The 18,828-nt window shown below is 43.1% G+C and overlaps 1 protein-coding gene across 5 annotated transcripts in view; it reads right to left on the bottom strand.

Moving 5' to 3' along the window:
- The window catches only part of PPP6R2 (protein phosphatase 6 regulatory subunit 2), a 298,731-nt gene that overhangs the window by 199,826 nt on the left and 80,077 nt on the right, over positions 1-18,828 (bottom strand). For all 5 annotated transcript variants that reach the window (XM_056573053.1, XM_056573055.1, XM_056573054.1 and 2 more), the window contains exons 4-7: positions 16,636-16,822; positions 14,680-14,817; positions 11,670-11,735; positions 441-553 (exon numbers count right to left, since the gene is read on the bottom strand). In XM_056573053.1, coding sequence (XP_056429028.1) covers positions 441-553; positions 11,670-11,735; positions 14,680-14,817; positions 16,636-16,822 — 504 coding nt within the window. The remainder of the gene's footprint in view (positions 1-440; positions 554-11,669; positions 11,736-14,679; positions 14,818-16,635; positions 16,823-18,828) is intronic.

The raw sequence follows: 18,828 nt of genomic DNA on the forward strand, positions 1-18,828 counted from the left end.
AAAAGACACAGAAGAGTAATTTATAAGAAAAGGAGTTTACTGCCACAAATAAAATAAAAATCTTTATCATCATATAATGATCATAAACAAGTCTCTTTACCAGTATATAAAAGCTTAAAGAGGATATCCAGGGGGGGGGGAAAGAATTTCCCATGACGGAATGTATTTTGATAGTTCCCCTGGTTTCTTTCTTGCACCATTCACTGCTCTCTGTTTCACCGTACTCCTATGCCCATAGTTCCATTTTCTCTCTCCTCCTTCCGACTGTACACCTTATTAATAATAAATAGTTTTTGCTATCCCGAGTACCCCTTTAAGTAGGTATCCTTACAAATTACACAGAACCATCATCTACACAATTAAAAACTACAATGATTAAACTATTAGAAAGACCTTAAAACAAAATCTGATGAAATAGGTAAGAGATGCCTGGCACTCACGATTCAAGCGTTACCAAAAGGGGATCAGCCTCCAGTATTTCCTGCATCTGGTTGCACTGATCTCTACTCAGGCGAATGAGATCACATAGGGTTTGCGATGCATTAGACTGCCTCTGGAAAATAAAAATAATAAAAAGTGAACAAAACAAAATTAAATACCCACCAGATGATACATTAGTAATATATAATAGTCGTAAACCCTTCAGAATTTTCTTTAATACTGCATAAATTTGACCTTAAAATACATTAGATTTTCACACTAAATTTACATAAAGAGAATCAAGTCAAAGAAATGAGTAAAAAATATAAGTGACTTAGTCATTTACTAATTGTGGAAAATATTGCATATAGGTTAGTGGCAAAAGTATGTAAAATTAAGTTTAACAGACCATTTGAAGGAGAAATTAGAGTCATGTGTCTCTAATCAGTAAGGTTCTAAGCACTAAGACCCAAACTGATCAAAACTTTGATAGGTCTCTTTTCTTAAAAAGTGGAGGAAACACTTTAAGGTTAGGGTCACATATAACAGATCCGCAGCGTATTTTAGGCTGTGGATCCACCGATGACCGACCCTATAGTGTGTCTCCTTTGTCTGCTCTTAGCAGCAATCTGCTGCTAAGAGCAGACGAACAGGGACGTGAGAGTCTTCGCTTGCATGTGCAGTGTACTCAGACATCGCGGCCGCTCTCGGCCTAGCTCAGGGAGCAGGAGGAGCGACCGTGATATACGAGTTCACTGCATGTGCGTGCACTGACTCGCATGTCCATGTGTGTCTGCTCGTATCGGCGGATTGTTGCTATGAGCAGACAAAGCAGGATGCACAATATAGGGTCGGTCATCAGCGGATCTGCAGCGTAAAATACACTGCGGATCAGTTATGTGTGACCCTACCCTAAGAGAAAAACAATCTCTGCAATAGCCAATTCAAAGTCCTGACCCTAATTCAACAAAAATGTTGTTGAAGGACCTAAAGTGAGCAGTTTGGGAGGGCACCCACTAACATAACAGAAATTAAAAAGTTTTGTACAGCGGAATGGGCTTGAAGCCTATGTGCAGGACTACCAAAAACAGTTAGGTGCAGTTATTGCATATCAGATACTGAAAGCAAAGGATAATGGAGGAGATTTATTACAACCTGTCCAGAGGAAAAGTTGCAGAGTTGCCCATAGCAACCAATCAGCGTGCTTCTTTAATTTTTTAACAAGGCCTCTGCAAAATGAAAGATGTGATCTGATTGGTTGCTATGGGCAACTGAGCAACGTTTCCTCTGGACAGGTTTTGATAAATCTCCCCCAATATCCCTTTGCCACTCACAAATATGTAATATTGGATAATTTTCCTTAATAAAAAAGTAACCAAGTCTAATATTTTTGACTCATTTGTTAGATTTTGTTCTTTTTATCTACGTTTAGGACTTAAATATGTGATGTAGCTTAAGGTCACATTTATGCAAAAATATTGTGAATTCAGAAGGGTTCACAAACTTTCAAGCACCACTTGAAAAAAAAAGGTTAATACATTATCTATAGAACAGCAAAAATTGAACATTTGTCATTGCATAACAATCATAAAAAAAGATTGAAAAAAAGATTTGACAGTTCAGAGCAGTGTTTCCCAACTGTAGCTTTTGAAAAGCTACAACTAACAGCATGCCCCAACAGCCAAAGGTTGTCCGGGCATGGTTGGGGTTGTAGTTTAGCTACAGCTGGAGGCACATTGACACTCTAAACCAGTGTTTCCTAACCAATGTGTAAACTAGAATAGAAACAGAATACAAATGAGAATGTTTTATCAAAGCTTCGCAGGAATCCCGGCCAGGACTACACAAAATTGTGATTGGTTGACCTGAGGAAGGCGCGAGTGTGTGCCGAAACGCATTGTCCTGTTTTACCTTTGAATTCTTTTTTCTAATAAAAGTTAGTCCTGCGTAAGTGCTGGCTCATATCTCTGTCTCATTTGACTCCTGTCGACACACAGTAGCGCTCTCAAAAACCCCATCTTTTTGTACTCTCTACACTGCCTTTGTTGTCCGTCTCCCTCGGGAATACGGAAAAATAAGGGGTGAGAGCAGCAGACTGTTGCAATCTCATTTTTGCATACCCACTTCCACACGACAGAGGCCCCACCCACCTCTGTGCACATCGTCTCAAGGTCAGTACGTCACCTTGGGTGTTGGTGGCGGGTAATTGTCTGCAGCTTCCGTGGCTCCTCCAGTGTCTGCAGCTTCCGTGGTTTCTGTAGGCTCCAAGATACGACTGTCTCTGCCACCGAAATATGAAGACGACCCTAAATTGTGTAAAGGGTTTGTGACCCAGTGTTCAATGCATTTGGAACTTATGGATGTATAGTTCCCGACGGGCGTGCTAAAGTGGCATTTGTGGTCATTCTTCTTTCTGGAAAAGCCATGACCTGGGCTACTCCTCTCTGGGACAGAAATGATCCGGTGTCCTCCAATCTGCAGGCCTTCCTTACGGAATTCCGCTGTGTCTTTGAAGAACCTGCACAGGCCTCCTCAGCCGAGACTACACTACTGAACCTACGCCAAGGGGAATCTTCTGTTGGTGATTACGTGGTTCAATTCAGCACCCTAGCCTCCGAGCTTCGTCTAGAGCATGAACCTAATCGGACACAACGTTTTCCCTGTTTGGCAACCGTGTTCCAGCGTCCACCTCAACCATCCTCTTTGCCCTCTGCCAGAGAGGCTATGCAGGTGGATCGTGCTCGATTAACCCGGCAGGAGATGTCCCGCCAGCGCAATGAAAACTTGTGTCTCTATTGTGCCAGCCCGGAGCATTTCATCAAAGACTGTTCTATACGACCAACTCATCCGGGAGACGCTCGCACCTAGGGCACATGGGAGAGGCGTGGCTAGTTGTGAATTCTACCTCTCCTCACTTGACCATGTCAATCCAAGTATATACTCCTTCCAGGGCATCATTCCCACGCTGTAGCCTTTTTGGACTCCGGTTCTGCTGGAAACGTTATCAACGCCTCCCTGGTACACAAACAGTCTCCCAGTGACTCGGCTTGTTAAGCCTATGTACATTTCTTCTATCAACGGAGAATCCCTGAATTGTGCGCTGCAATTCCACACTGCTCCGCATCTCAACTGGCAAACTGGTGAGTTCACCCGCTGGGGACCTTACTGCCAGAACCACTGTCTGATGACTACTCAGCTAAAGACTATTTATTAATCTCCTTCCCTGCCGGGTCTGCCTCTTCCCTACCATAATTATTCAGATGTGTTCTGCGAGAAGCAGGCAGTGTGTCTTCCACCGCATCGTCCCTATGATTGTCCAATCGACCTTCAGCCTGGGACTACGCCTTCCTGGGGAAGAATTTGCCCCTTGTCTGTCCCTGAGTCGCAAGCTATGGCTCAATACATCAAAGAAAACCTACAAAAAGGCTTCATCCGGAAGTCCACCTCTCCTGCCAGAGCTGGATTCTTCTTTGTGGGAAAGAAGGAGCAGTCACTCGGTCCATGTATTGACTATCTGGGACTAAATAAAATCACGATCAAGAATCGCTACCCTCTACCTTAGATTATGGAACTCTTTGCTCCTCTATGGGGTGCCAAGGTCTTCTTCAAGCTGGATCTGTGAGGAGCATACAACCTAATTCGAAAAGGAGGCTAATGGAAGACAGCCTTTAATACCCGTGATGGGAACTTTGAGTACCTTGTGATACCTTTTGGCCTCTGTAATGCTCCGGCTGTCTTCCAAGAATTTGTCAACGACATCTTCCGTGATCTATTCTTCATATGTGTTGTTGTGTACCGTGATAACATTCTGATCTTCTCGCCCAATTTAGTGGTGCATCTTCCTACAAGGCCTCCAGGACAATCACAATCAGAAGTCAAGTCTTACATTTCTTGGTTCTATTGTTTACAACCAAGGTCTCCAGATGGACCTTGACCTACAGCCTATGGGCAATACAACACTTTCTGGGGTTAGCCAATTATTTGCGTCAGTTCATTCCACACTTTACTTCTTTGGTTGCACAGATTGTGGCTCTTATTAAAAAGAACTGTAATCCCAAATTTGTGTCTCCTGAGGTTAAAGAGGCCTTCTCCCGTTTAAATTCGGCATTTGCCTTGGCCCCAGTCTTGTCAAGACCCAATCCTGAGAAACCTTTCTTCCTAGAGGTCAACGCCTCATCTGTAGGAGCTGGCGCTGTTCAGATTCAAAAGACTTCCAAAAGGTAAAACAGTGACTTGTGGCTTCTTCTCTAAGACCTTTTCTCCTGCAGAAAGGCACTATTCTATTGGAGATCGGGGACTTCTCGCAATTAACCTTGCTTTAAAAGTGTGGCGACATCTATTGGAAGGTTCGTCTTATTCAGTCAGCATCTATATGGATCACAAGAATCTTTTATATCTCCTGTCTGCACAGTGACTGAGCCCTCGGCAGACCAGATGGTCTCTATTCTTTTCCAGGTTTAATTTCTTTATAAATTTTCATCCTACGGACAAGAATGTCAGAGCCGATGCTCTCTTTAGGTCCTCTGATGTGGTAGGACTGAACTCCGTTCCACTGCTTATTGTGCCACCTGAGCGTTTGATTTCAGCAGCGCCTGCCAACCTTCAGCATGTTCCTCTGGGGAAGTCTTTTGTGTCTTCTCAACTTAGACGCAGAGGGTTGAAACTAGGGACATTCCTCTTTGCTGGCTGGGCATTCCGGAGTATGGAAATCCATACAACTAATAATCCGGCATTTCTGGTGGCCAAACCTTGTGTGCGATGTCACTGATTTTGTCCGTTCCTATACTACCTGTGCCTGCGACAAGACTCCTCAGCTTAAACCTGCAGGTCTTTTACAGCCTTTGCCTATTCCGGAAAATCCATGGTCTCACATTGCTATGGACTTCATCACCGATCTACCACTTTACTGTAACAACACAGTTATCTGGGTGGTTTTTGATCTTTTCTCCAAGATGGCTCATTTCGTGCCTCTGCCTGGTCTTCCTTCTGCTCCACAGCTGGCAAAACACTTCCTTCAGCATATCTTTCACCTACACGGCCTTCCGATTCACATTGTCTCTGATCGAGGAGTTCAGTTCGTCTCCAAGTTGTGGCAGACCCACTGTTCACATCTTAAAATCAAACTGGACTTTTCTTCTGCCTACCATCCCAAGACCAACGGCCAGGTGGAGAGAGTAAATCAAATCCTTGGAGACTATCTTAGTCATTTTGTTTCTGCCCGACTGGGTCAACCATTTACCTTGGGCGGAGTTCTCTTATAACCACAAGGATTCTGAGTCTACACAAATTTCACAATTTTTCATAGTCTACAGCAATCACCCTCGTCCTCCTCTTCCTGCCTCTTCTGGAGTGCCCGCTGTTGATGACCAATTACGGGATTTTATGACCATCTAGCAAGTGACCTGGCGCTCTTTAGTTCTCGCCTCCTCCCGTATAAAGTATCAGGCAGATAAAAAGAGAAGACCCCTCAGATTCGACAAGGTCTGGCTCTCGGCCAAATATATCCGTTTTAAGGTTCCCAGCTACAAGTTGGGTCCTCGCTTCCTGGGTCCTTACAAGGTTATGCATTGCATTAAAGGGGTATTCCAGGCCAAAACTTTTTTTTATATATATCAACTGGCTGCAGAAAGTTAAACATATTTGTAAATTACTTCTATTAAAAAATCTTAATCCTACCAATAGGGTACTGTTACAACTAGCGCTCCGGCCAGACACGCTGGCCACGCTCTCCTGCCCCGTCCTAATCTGCTGGCGGTGCCGCGGTTTGCATCGCAGAGCGCGCTCGCATGCGAACGCTGGGCCGTTACCTCCTGCTTCCTCCTCTGTCCCAGGTCACCGGCTTGTGTGTAACCACCCTCTATGGCCCGTATGCCGGCTCTCTGCAATTTAAAGGGCCAGTATGTCCTTAATTGGTTACTGCTGCTCGCTGACACTATAAGTGTCAGCACTTCCTGTTTCCCCTTGCCGAATCTTTGTGCCTTGCTGCCTGAGAGAAAGCGTACCTTCTGTGTGTTCTGCTATTACATGCACCAGTTCCTTCAGCTCCGTTCCCTGACCACACTCCAGTGCCGCCTGTCCTGACCTTCCAGCCTATCCCGACTGCGAGTTCTCATCATCCTTCCAGTACCTCATTACACCTCGGCAGCCTGTGTGTACGAGTCGTATTAGGGGTAGCGACCTGGGTGCTGCCTGCCGCTGCAAGTCCATCCTGCTTTGCGGCGGTCACTGGTGAAAGCAGCACCTTAGACAATGCTCCCTGGTACGGCCCACGCCATCATCCACACAGGTTCAGCGGATCCACTTCACCACTGCCATTACAGTGAGTTCTTTATACTAAAGTCAATACATCTTTTATACTAAATAGGGTAGTACATATAAAGCTTGGCCTGGCATTCAGACAATATATGGGCACACGTAAATACCAAGGTGCGAAGGGTGCAAAATATTTTTCAATGTAGGGAATTAATATAGAAGGGCGTGTTAAAAGGAAAGTAAGTCAGTAATAACAGAAGACAAATAAGGGGATGTGAAAGATTTCTCTAAAAAAAAAAAAGAAAAAAAAAAGAGTAAAAAAAAAAAATAACTGTAGTAACTGTAAATGTAAGGAATTAGAGGGGTATTTCAGGATTTTTATTATTTGACTATGCCACAGGGGCAGTAAAGTTAGTGTAGTTCTTTACACCGATGTTTAATTTTTAACAGCATACAAAATGACTCGTTTCAGGTTTTCCTAGATTGCAGTGACACCCCTGACATTACATCACTAGTCAGGTGTTGAAAGCAGACTGTCTACTTCAATCGGTAGGGTGACTGCTTGGTAAGTCATTCTCCACAGGGCTGCAGGGAATTGTCCTAGGTGTGCTTCAATGGGTGGGGTGACTGATGTGTGGAAGGGAGAGAAGTGACCTTACACTTACAAACAAGGGATCATGGGACTTGTAGTTGTAAGGAAGGGAACTCCAACAGAAAATAGCCATTTCACAAAATCTAGGGAGCAGCATTGTGGGGGACTGAGAACACAGCCATTTAGCCCCAAGACAAGCAGGGATCTTTACTAAGCATGTCATTTACTGGCTGTAAGTTAAGTACTAAATTCACCTTATGAGGGAGAACCCCTTTAACGTCATAGGATATCTAGGGAGGTACAGCACTGTGGAGAACTTTGATCCCACATTGCAGCAACTGGAAAAGTTAAGTTGCATTCAGGATGAATTGGAGCAGGGAGAATTTGGTGATGGAGGACCAGTTAGTACTGGTTTTTAGATGAGTAAGAATCAGAGCAATAAGTTTGGATTGTTTTGATTGAATACAGCACATGCGTGGCCAGTGCTCCATTCAGCGCTCGGTAATATTTGGGTCCCACATGGGACCACTCCTTTCATTGTGGGATTCATTTCTATTTCAGTTTGGTGATCATTGGGGGTCCCAATGGTCAGACCCTCACCCAATTATTTTAAGTGTGGAAATATCCCTTAAAGGCCAATAGAGTTAATCATACTTGGTAGTAGTAGAAGGTGGTTTCTGCTAAAATGCTGAGAGAGATCAAGATAAACTAAGTTCGTGCAGTGTGAGTTAGCTGCAGTTGATCAGGTGAGCATTGACTTAAGATGCCCATCAGGGGTGTGGAAATTTTATAAAAAACTACTTGTCCACGGGACTAAAATGGAGCAAAATCTACTTGTCCCTCATGACGATCCACTTGTCCGGGCCAATTTTCGCTTTTACACTCTCGTTTTTTCCTCCTCGCCCTATAATAGCCATAACCACCTACTATAATGATAACTACCTACTATAATGATAATTACCTACTATAAGGATACCTTTTAATTTTTCAATAACATATTCTCCGAACCAAAAATATATACCGTATTTATCGGGGTATACCACGCACCGGCCTATAACACGCACCCTCATTTTACCAAGGATATTTGGGTAAAAAAAGTTTTTTACCCAAATATCCATGGTAAAATGAGGGTGCGTGTGTGCGCGTGTATACCCCGATACATCCCCAGGAAAGGCAGGGGGAGAGAGGCCGTCGCTGCCCGCTTCTCTCACACTGCCTTTCCTGGGGTCTAGAGCCGTGCTGCCGGCCCTTCTCTCCCCCTGGCTATCGGCGCCGCTGCCCGTTCTGTCCCCCTGACTATCGGTACCGGCGCCCCATTGCCGGCGCCGATAGCCAGGGGGAGAGAAGCGGCGCCGACAGCCAGGGGGAGAGAAGGGGCAGCGGCACCCATTGCCGGCGCCGCTGCCCCGTTGCCTCCCCCCATCCCCGGTGGCATAATTACCTGGGTCGGGTCCGCGCTGCTGCAGGCCTCCGGCGTGCGTCCCCTGCGTCGTTGCTATGCACGGCGCGGCGCACTGACATCATGCGTCGCGCCGTGCAGCGCATAGCAACGACGAAGAGGACGCACGCCGGAGGCCTGCAGCAGCGCGGACCCGACCCAGGTAATTATGCCACCGGGGATGGGGGGAGGCAACAGGGCAGTGGCGCCGGCAATGGGTGCCGCTGCCCCTTCTCTCCCCCTGGCTATCGGCGCCGGTACCGATAGTCAGGGGGACAGAACGGGCAGCGGCGCCGATAGCCAGGGGGTGAGAAGGGCCGGCAGCAGGGCTCTAGACCCCAGGGAAGGCAGGGGGAGAGAAGCGGGCAGCGACGGCCTCTCTCCCCCTGCCTTTCCTGGGGCGGTATCGGCGTATAACACGCACATAGACTTTAGGCTAAAAATTTTAGCCTAAAAAGTGCGTGTTATATGCCAATAAATACGGTGTATATATATATATATATATATATATATATATATATATATATATATATATTTATTAAGGGAAGTGAAATTGAAATAGTAAAAGATAATTTAGCAGATTCGGTGGTTTTTCTTTTCTGCGCCATTTACCTTGTGGTTGAGGTAACATGTTAGTTTTATACTTTAGGCGCCTGATTACAGCGATACCAGATTTGTATCGTTTACATCATGTTTTACTAATTCTGAACGTTTTCAAATTTTTTTAATTGCCATTTTTTAACCCCTGTAGCTTTATTTTTTTTCCGCATACCAGGCTGTATGAAGGCTCATTTTTTGCGCCATAATCTGTTTTTTGTATCGGTACCATTTTGGTATTGATCCGACTTTTTAATCGCTTTTTAACTTTTTTTTCTGGGATATTATAAAAATTGCAAATCTGTGGTTTGGTATTTTTTTTTACATTTACCGTACGGAATACATAATGTTATATTTTAATAGGTTGTACAATTACGCACGAAGTGATACCAAATATGTTTATTTTTATTATGTTTGCATGTTTTTATATAGGAAAAGGGGGTGATTTGAACTCTTAACATGGAAGGGGTTAATGCAGCGGTCTTCAAACTGTGCCCCTCCAGATGTTGCAAAACTACAACTCCCAGCATGCCCGGACAGCCAACGCCTGTCCTGGCATGCTGGGAACTGTAGTTTTTTAACATCTGGAGGGGCACAGTTTGAAGACCACTAGGTTAATGTGTCTTTCAAAGTTTTATTAAAACTTTTTTTTTTTTTTTTTTTACACTTTATTCATCTGTCTGAGGAATCTAATGATTCCTCCTAGAAGTGTAATAGAGTTCTATTGAACTCTATTAATCTGTGAGCTCTGTGATCCATTGATAGAGCCTGGTCCAGCCAGGCTCTATCAATGACAGAGCCGGGAAAGGAGGAAGCAGAGGTAAGTCCTCCGGCTACCTCTATAGTGGATCGCCCCCCTGTGATCGCGCTGCGGGGGGGCGATCCACCCCACTAGCCCACCAGGGAGCATTCACATGTCCCTTTAGACGCCGCTGTCAGATTTGACAGCGGCGATCTAAAGGGTTAATAGCCAGCCGCGGCGATCGCCGCATGCTGGCTATTAGCGGCAGCCCCCGGCTACTGAGAACAGCCGGGGGCTGCAGAGTATGGAGCGGGCAGGAATCCCGAGCCCGCTCCATACATACTGCAGAGCGGCCGCATGCATCTCCCCGTGCAGACGCGCCTCCTCCCCTCAGCTCTCCGAAGCTACAGCTGGGGGGAGTGAAGGCAGAGGACGCAGATCTGCACGGGGAGCAAGAAGCCACGCCCCCTCATCTCCCCCCGCACATCTGCGGAGCAGGGGAGAGAAGACAAATACTGTACACAGCTTCTCATCTCCCCTGCTCTGCTTCAGAGGACACAGGCTGCAGAGTATGGAGCGGGCAGGAGTTGGGAGCCCGCTCCATACAGACTGCAGATTCGCCGCACTTGTCAGGTCCGGCCCTGCTTGCCCGAAGCCGGGCTAAGGGCCGGACAAATTCACCTGCCCGGCGCCCAAAACTGCTAGTCCCGGGCGTCGGGCGATAGAAATTCCACATCCCTGCCCATACAAGCCAGCAAATTTCACTGCGATCAGCAGACTATCTTTTGTGCATACTGCGATCAGCAGATTATCTTTTGCTGGTATACATACTCCCCCGACAGCAGATATCAGGAAATAGAATGATTTCAACAATGTTGGGTATTAAATCTTTTGTTGCCATAGGAGATGAGCTACTGTCACATGCATCTGTTAGAACTTATTTCCCTCTCCCCACTGACAACACAATATACTGAGCAGAGCCTTGTAGGTGTCATGACAAAGTTGTTCACATTAACGTTAGCCCCCGTTAATTTATGCCCGTTCTCAAATCCATTCAAGCCTTTTGCAAATGGCTGTAAATAGATCCCATTGATGCCAATTTTTTACAGTCCTTTGTCACCCGTTTGCACTCGTTTGGTTCTATTTCCGCAATTTTTCTCTGTCAAAAATAACAGATTAGAAACAGATATATGAAATTTAACATTAAAGTCTATGGCAAACGGACGAGCCTGTAAAGTCATCTGTTTTCATCCATTTTTTTTTTCAATCTGTTTTTTAACCAGTATTACTTCTGAACATGCTCAGAAGAGGTTTGAGCAACCAATAAAGGATACAAATGGATTAAAAACTGATGCAACAGGATGCCACTTAATGGCATCCCCTTGCATCCGTTTGTTAGTATGGTCCATTTAGCAGCATTAATGGGAGCATAGCGGGATGGGAGAGAACGGCCATGTGAATCTAGCCTTACTGGAAATATGATGCTAAAAAATTTATAGGGCCATGAGTTCAAACAGCACCAAGCAAGAACACTGCAAATGCAAAATCAGAACAGTGTAAATGAAGACTGACATAGCTGGAAGCTTTTCCACCACAAAACTATACAGATTTCACATTTTGATACTCACATCCTCATCCTGACTGCAATGGATAAGATCTATCAGTCTCTGAATAAGTCTCTCTTCATTCAACCACTAAAATAAAAAACCGAATGTAAAACCTAGTTAAGTAACTTATATATACTTATAAATATATATACTTATATACTAATAACTTACACACAAGAAATTTGCTTCTACTTTGCAAACAATAAGTAAATAAAAGTAAAAGTATATTACAAAACTGAAGAATAGCCAGAGAACTGGTACAACATAGAATTGGGATGTTTATGCTATTCCAAATACTCTGAACACAAGCACAGCAAGAGGATAGCATTTTCAGTATAACAGTTTTTTTTTTGTTTTTTTTACAACCAGTAAAAGTGATTTACTATATAAAAATGTGGTTGTATTGTCTGGCCAATCATTGTACCCATTAAATTAAAGAGAACGAGCAATTAGTATTTACCCTTTAAAACACCTTAGAAAACATTATGCATAATGTTCCAATAAGCTCTATCATGCCCAGGACTCAGCAACCCGATTCTTCTATGTACAGACAAAGAAGTTATACAATTGTGTGTGTCATATGCACAGTAGGCACAACTAGTCATTGGGATGCTGTGGCACAACTATGCATGTAGTCCTACTTATAATCAATCAATCCTATCAAGGCATGGTTGACAAGCAAGGGATTGTATACGTCATCATTCTCTGTGCTCTTCTCCATATCCGACACAGGAGAGAGTACAGTACTGTTGATTTAGAGAAATGAAGGCTTCTCAGCACCCGCAGGATTGTGCCCTGGTCTCTAATCTGCACTGGGCACACACAATTTCATAACTTCTTTTTCGGATCATAGAATAATTGGGATGCTGAGTACAAGACATGGTAGGAACTATTGGCACATCATGCATAATTGTATTTTCTCAACTGTTTTATAGGGTAGATCCCTTTAAGTTGGCAACCATGTTTTGTATAAATAGCAGGGCTGTGGAGTCGGAGTCAGAGTCGGAGTGGGACGAAATTTTGGGTACCTGGAGTCGGATTCTGCAAACAATGCACCGACTCCGACTCCTACTAAATTTAAATTGGAATAAAAAAAAAAGCAAGTTTAAATGTCCCAATTCACAAAAAGTTATAATTAATGAATTCTCTACTATAAGAATAAAGATCAATGCATGCAGTGCCTCATGTAACCGCAAAACAAACACGTTAAGTGACTGTGAAGAAGCATGCTTTTCATGTGCTTTACTATTTGGCACACAACGCACAATTAGGAGCGGCAATACTTATACTTTCCATAGTGTTGTGTCCTGCTGTTACAGGGAACCCATGGGTAACATAGCCTCTCATTGATAAGGGATTAATGAAATATGTTTTTTGCAGGACTAGAGACACTTGCATAAGTGAAGGGAATGGAGGGTCAATAGTTCAAGACTGAAGCTGTAAACCATTGGAAAAACTGCTGCCATTCAGCTAAGGCTATAAAAACGTGTAAACTGGATTGTTAGCTTAAAGGGGTACTCCGCCCCTAGACATCACGAGGGGCGGAGCCGTGATGTAGTGATGCTCCGGCCCCTGTATCGCCCGTCATTACGCACAGAGCGAACTCGCTCTGTGCAGTAATGATAGCGCGGTGCCGCATCGGCGATCTGACATCTTATCCCCTATCCTTTGGAAAGGGGATAAGATGTCAGATCGCAGGAGGCCCGCTGCTGGGGACCCCCGGGATCGCTGCTGCGGCACAGCTTGCTCATTACTGCACAGAGCGAGCGAGTAATGACGGGCAATACAGGGGCCGGAGCATCGTTCCATCACGGCTCCGCCCCTCATGATGTCATGGCCCGCCCCCTCAATACAAGTCTATGGGAAGGGGCGTGGGGATCATCACGCCCCCTGCCATAGACTTGCATTAAGGGGGCGGGCCATGATGTCACGCTGCTCCCTCCCCTGTATAGCCCATCATTACGCACAGAGCGAACTCTCTCTGTGTAGTAATGAAAGCGCGGTGCCGCAGTGGCGATCCCGGGGGTCCCCATCAGCAGGACCCTGACAATCTGATGTAGTCTATGATTATGCACTCCCTGAAATTCTTTATGCTTACTCAATAAAACCATGACATTTAGTAACATAGTTCATAAGTTTGAAAAAAGACCATCAAGTTCAACCTATAACCCTAATGAGTCCCTACTGAGTTGATCCAGGAGAAGGCAAAAAAAAACTCAAACTTGAGGTAAAAATTCCTTCCCGACTCCAAATATGGCAGTCAGAATAAATCCCCGGATCAACGTTCTGTCCCTATAGATCTAGTATCCATAACCTATAATGTTATTACTCTCCAAAAATGCAACCAGGCCCCTTCTGAACTTACAGTAAAGAACCCCTGTCTGTGCTGGTGTAGAAACCTTCTTTCCTCTAAACGAAGAGGATGCCCCCTTGTTATAGATACAGTCCTGGGTATGAATAGATCATGGGAGAGATCTCTGTACTGCCCCCTGATATATTTATACATAGTTATTAGGTCGTCCCTAAGTCTTCTTTTTTTCTAAGCTAAATAACCCTAATTCTGATAATCTTTCTGGATACTGTAGTCCTCCCATTCCCCGATTTACCCTGGTTGCCCGTCTTTGAATCCTCTCCAGCTCCACTATATCTTTCTTGTACACTGGTGCCCAGTACTGTACAGAGTATTCTATGTGTGGTCTGAATAAACTGATATGGTATGCCATCAGTGTCTAATCAATAGAAACTTCTAAAAGCTTTATCAGACGTCAGATCTTCTCCTACATATTGCCACTCCTACCAGGTACACTACAAAATAGGGAGCTGAACTGTCTTCGGTAAGCCAAAGAGGTACAACACACTGATCTAACTATTAGCAAATTAGCAATGTTAGTTATTTATTAATCCCATTAATGCTTTCCATTGATTTTATTTGTGACAACACCACTGACACAAAGCTTTACTAAAATCCTATAATAATCACATCACCACCTAAGGATTCTGCTTTTACATACGTGCAATTAACAGGTCTTACATTTAGCACTTCTTGTCTAAGTGGAGCCGGCTCCACACAGCTGATGAGACGAAGCAAAAGGTCCATCATAGCTGAAGTACCAATGTGTTCCAGCACCAGTGTAAGGAACTTTTCCTTTTTCCTCAGAAATCCGATCACCTAAACAAAAAAAAAAAGTTAACACACAATGGCCCTGATTTACTAAGAGTGGAGTATAGTTTTCTTTGTGGGCTTGAATTCCCTACCAGTATTTTTCCACAGTATTTAGTAATGTTTCCCCACGTTTTGCACTTTTCCCTACATTTATTTTTATTTTTTATTTTTTTTTTACAACTTTTTTTTTTTTTTTTTTACAACTTTTTTTTTTTACAATTCCCTGGTTGGACTTGACAATTCCCTGGTTGGACTTGATGGACGTATGTCTTTTTTCAACCATACTAACTATGTATGTAACTGCTCTGAGCTGTGGGGTTTTCCGGAACTAAAATCCACCACATTTTCTGTGTAAACATTACTCGTTATGTTGGGATTTTTTTTAAATGTCGGGGCCATGCTCCCTTTTCCCAGCGGTCAATCCCCTTTTCAGGTTTTCTGAGTAAAAAGGAGAGTTGGTCGGGTTTTTAATTATTGCGACATTGCGCCAAATTCCGGCACGCCCGACAAAATGAGTCAGGTTTATAATAGTAAATCAGGGCCAATAAGTGAATCAGATACATAGAAAGATCCTTAATTTATCTGATTCCAGGTAGCTAAGGGTACAGGTACTGTTGGTGTAAATCTGTTATACATGTTAAACTGCAGTTTTCTAAGGGAACCTGTCAGGAAGATTAAGGGGGAGATTCATCAAGAACTGTGCTGAGAAAAAGTTGACCAGTTGCCCATAGCAAACAATCAGACCGCTTCTTTCTTTTTTTCAGAGTCCTTTATAAAATGAAAGAAGCAATCTGATTGGTTGCTATGGGCAACTGTTCGGCTTTTCCTCTGCACAAGTTCTGATGAATCTTCCCCTAAAACCATAAATTCGCCACCAACCAGCTATCCTATTATGCCCTTGATGCAAAAAATAAATAAACCATAAAAACAACATGTGCTACATGTAAACTACCTTATGGTGTTATCGCTGCTATCCTAAAGAGTCAGGTACTCTGGTGCCTAAACACCCCCTCCTAGCTATATTTATGTCTTCAAAGCAATGATAAATCACTCATGTATAGGACATAGTGCTGAAATCAATTAAACTAGCAATGGTGTGTTTACAGATTGACGTACCATTCTGTTCAGGATAACAGCAATGTTTAGATGACTTTTTCTAGGCCCTTTGAATACAACACATTCTGTTTTCAAAGTTTGTTTTCTACATTCTCCAGCACTGATCATATTACACATTTGTTAAAGATGTTATCCCAAGATAAGAACTTATCACCAATCCACAGTGGAATATAGTGGCATTGTGCAATCTTAACTCCCATTGGATTCACTGTTCTAGTGATAGTGAGCAGTCCCAGCAAACGGAGCCCCACTATTCTGATACTTATGACCTTTCCTGTGGATAGGTGATCATATACTTCTGAGATAACCCCTTTAACATATTACCATGCTGGATAACATGCTGGTGGCAGGTCTAAATACTGACTAAAGAACAAAGACAGCATTGAATAGAATAGACAGAGCAGTTTTCTAATTTTGGCTGCAAATTGTCCATCACTGCAGAAACCACATAACTTGTCCATATCTGTAGTACAAAGCCCATCTACAAATAAAAACTCTGTAGAGTATGGCCTCCGCCTGCAGTACACTTGGGGAGCGTGCAAATGGGAATTGTTATGCTCAGCTGCAAAGAGGTCAGGGGTTCTCAAACGGCTTTGAATTTAATGTGAAGATTTACCTTTAATTCTATTCTACTTGGCAATTGCTGTGTATATACACACCAGGATAGTTAAACTTTACCAGTAGCAAACATAACCAACTATTTCTCACTTGTTCAGTTTTCCTTGCAATCAGATTTCCAATGGTCTTGCTGAAGAAGCTGGCCAGCAGAGGATTAAGTGGAGGCTCTTGTTGCAGAAAGTCATATAGGATGTTCAAGAGGTTTTCATCCTCACCTAGTTTATCATTAATCTGTGGCACATCACAGGTGAGCAACTCACAGGCTATATTAGGGTACCTACAAAACAATAACATGTGCTTAATATATAAAAGAAAGAAGAAAAAAAACACTCATAACTCATCCAATACTATGTTACTAGACATAAAAAAACCAAAAAATTAAATGTAGCACTCCAATAAATAAATAAAAATGTAAGTTATTAGCTCATATTCCATATTTTTAGTTTTTTTTTATGGACCTCTTAGAGTAATGCAAATTTAATTCTTACACAGCTGTACATTAAAAAGTAAATACAGCATAACTTTTGTTGGTGCCCGGCAGTATGACGGCCGATGCAGAATAGCGGGAGAAAAATAACAGCATGTGCCGTCTTTTCCTCCCGTTATTCATAATAGTAAATGGGAGACACTAGGACCCGTTGTTTGCCGTTGCTCCCCGAGAACAGCCATTAAAGTCAGAAAAAAAAAGTGACTTTTACGGCCGTTCTCGACGAGTCAGGTAGTGTGAAAGTAGCCTAAGGCTATGATTCTACTTGGTTGTTTTTTTTTTGGGGGGGAGAATGCCAAGAAAAACGACAATTCTGCCACATGGCTTTTTTTTGGGCCAAAAAACGTTGCGGCCAGATGTTAGCTGTAAATCAATGAGAAATCACAAAATTCTTTTTCCATTTGGTGTTTTTCAGTTTGGCGTTTTTTTAATCCTTTTGGCATTTTTTCACTCTTTTTGGCGTTTTTCAGTTGAGCATGTTGAGCCACTGGCGTTTTTTTCCCCCTGAAAACGTGGTGTTTTTCTCCCATAGAAGTCTATGGAAGTAAAAAAAAAAACGCTAAGAAAAACGCCTTTTTATTCTTTATTTTTTAGGTGGTACTACTACACCCAGCATGGAACACATGATGGGAGTAGTAGTACCTGTACTAATTAACAGATCGCCCTGGGTCTGTTTCCTTGTTATGTTCCTCAAGGGGTCTAGTTTCCAAAATGGTATGCCATGTGAGGGTTTTTTGCTGTTCTGGCACCATAGGGGCTTCCTAAATGCAACATGCCTCCCAAAAACCATTTCAGAAAAACGTACTCTCCAAAATCCCCTTGTCGCCACAAAAGACCCCATTATAAAAACTGCACCCCCCAATGTATTCAAAATGACATTCAGTCATCATTTTAACCCTTTAGGTGTTTCACAGGAATAGAAGCAAAGTGAAGGAGAAAATTCACAATCTTCATTTTTTACACTCGCATGTTCTTGTAGACCCAATTTTTGACATATTCTACTTTAACATGGTGGTAAATTTTTGTGGTAACTTGCATCCTTTCCTTGTGAAAAATCCTAAAATTTGATGAAAAATTAGAAAATTTTGCATTTTTCTAACTTTGAAGCTCTCTGCTTGTAAGGAAAGTGTATATTACAAATAAAAAAATTTTTATTCACATATACAATATGTCTACTTTATGTCTGCATCATAAAAGTGACGAGTTTTTACTTTTGGAAGACACCAGAGGGCTTCAAAGTTCAGCAGCAATTTTCCAATTTTTCACAAAATTTTCAAACTCACTATTTTTCAGGGACCAGTTCAAAAAGTGACAGTGGTCAGATGTGCAAAAAACGCTCTGGTCCTTAAGGCCAAAATGGGCTTGGTCCTGAAGGGGTTAAAAAGGCACAAAATAAACTATTCTTCAGTGGGCAATTTAACTTCTATGAGAAAGGGAAACCAAATAAGACACTGTCAAGATTACTTAAAAATCAAGGTGACGAATGTGGTATTATGGCTCTGAGGAGGGAGGATGGCAGCATAACCACAGATAGAGAAGAAATAGCCCAAATGGTTAGCTCTTTTTTCTCCAATCTCTATATGAGCAGCGATATTAATAGGGCGGAGGTAGCGGAATTCCTGAGGGAAAATAATATTCCAAGTTTGACAGAGGATGTTAGGGATTCCCTGGACGACCCAATTTCCCTCCAGGAATTGGAGGAGGCATTGGCATCAATCCAAGGGAATACATCCCCCGGGTCTGACGGCATTCCCTTCCAGATATATAGGATATATTCAACTCTGCTACTTCCAAAA

The sequence above is a fragment of the Hyla sarda genome, chromosome 4, assembly GCF_029499605.1.
Source record: "Hyla sarda isolate aHylSar1 chromosome 4, aHylSar1.hap1, whole genome shotgun sequence".
In the NCBI taxonomy this organism is placed as follows: domain Eukaryota; kingdom Metazoa; phylum Chordata; class Amphibia; order Anura; family Hylidae; genus Hyla; species Hyla sarda.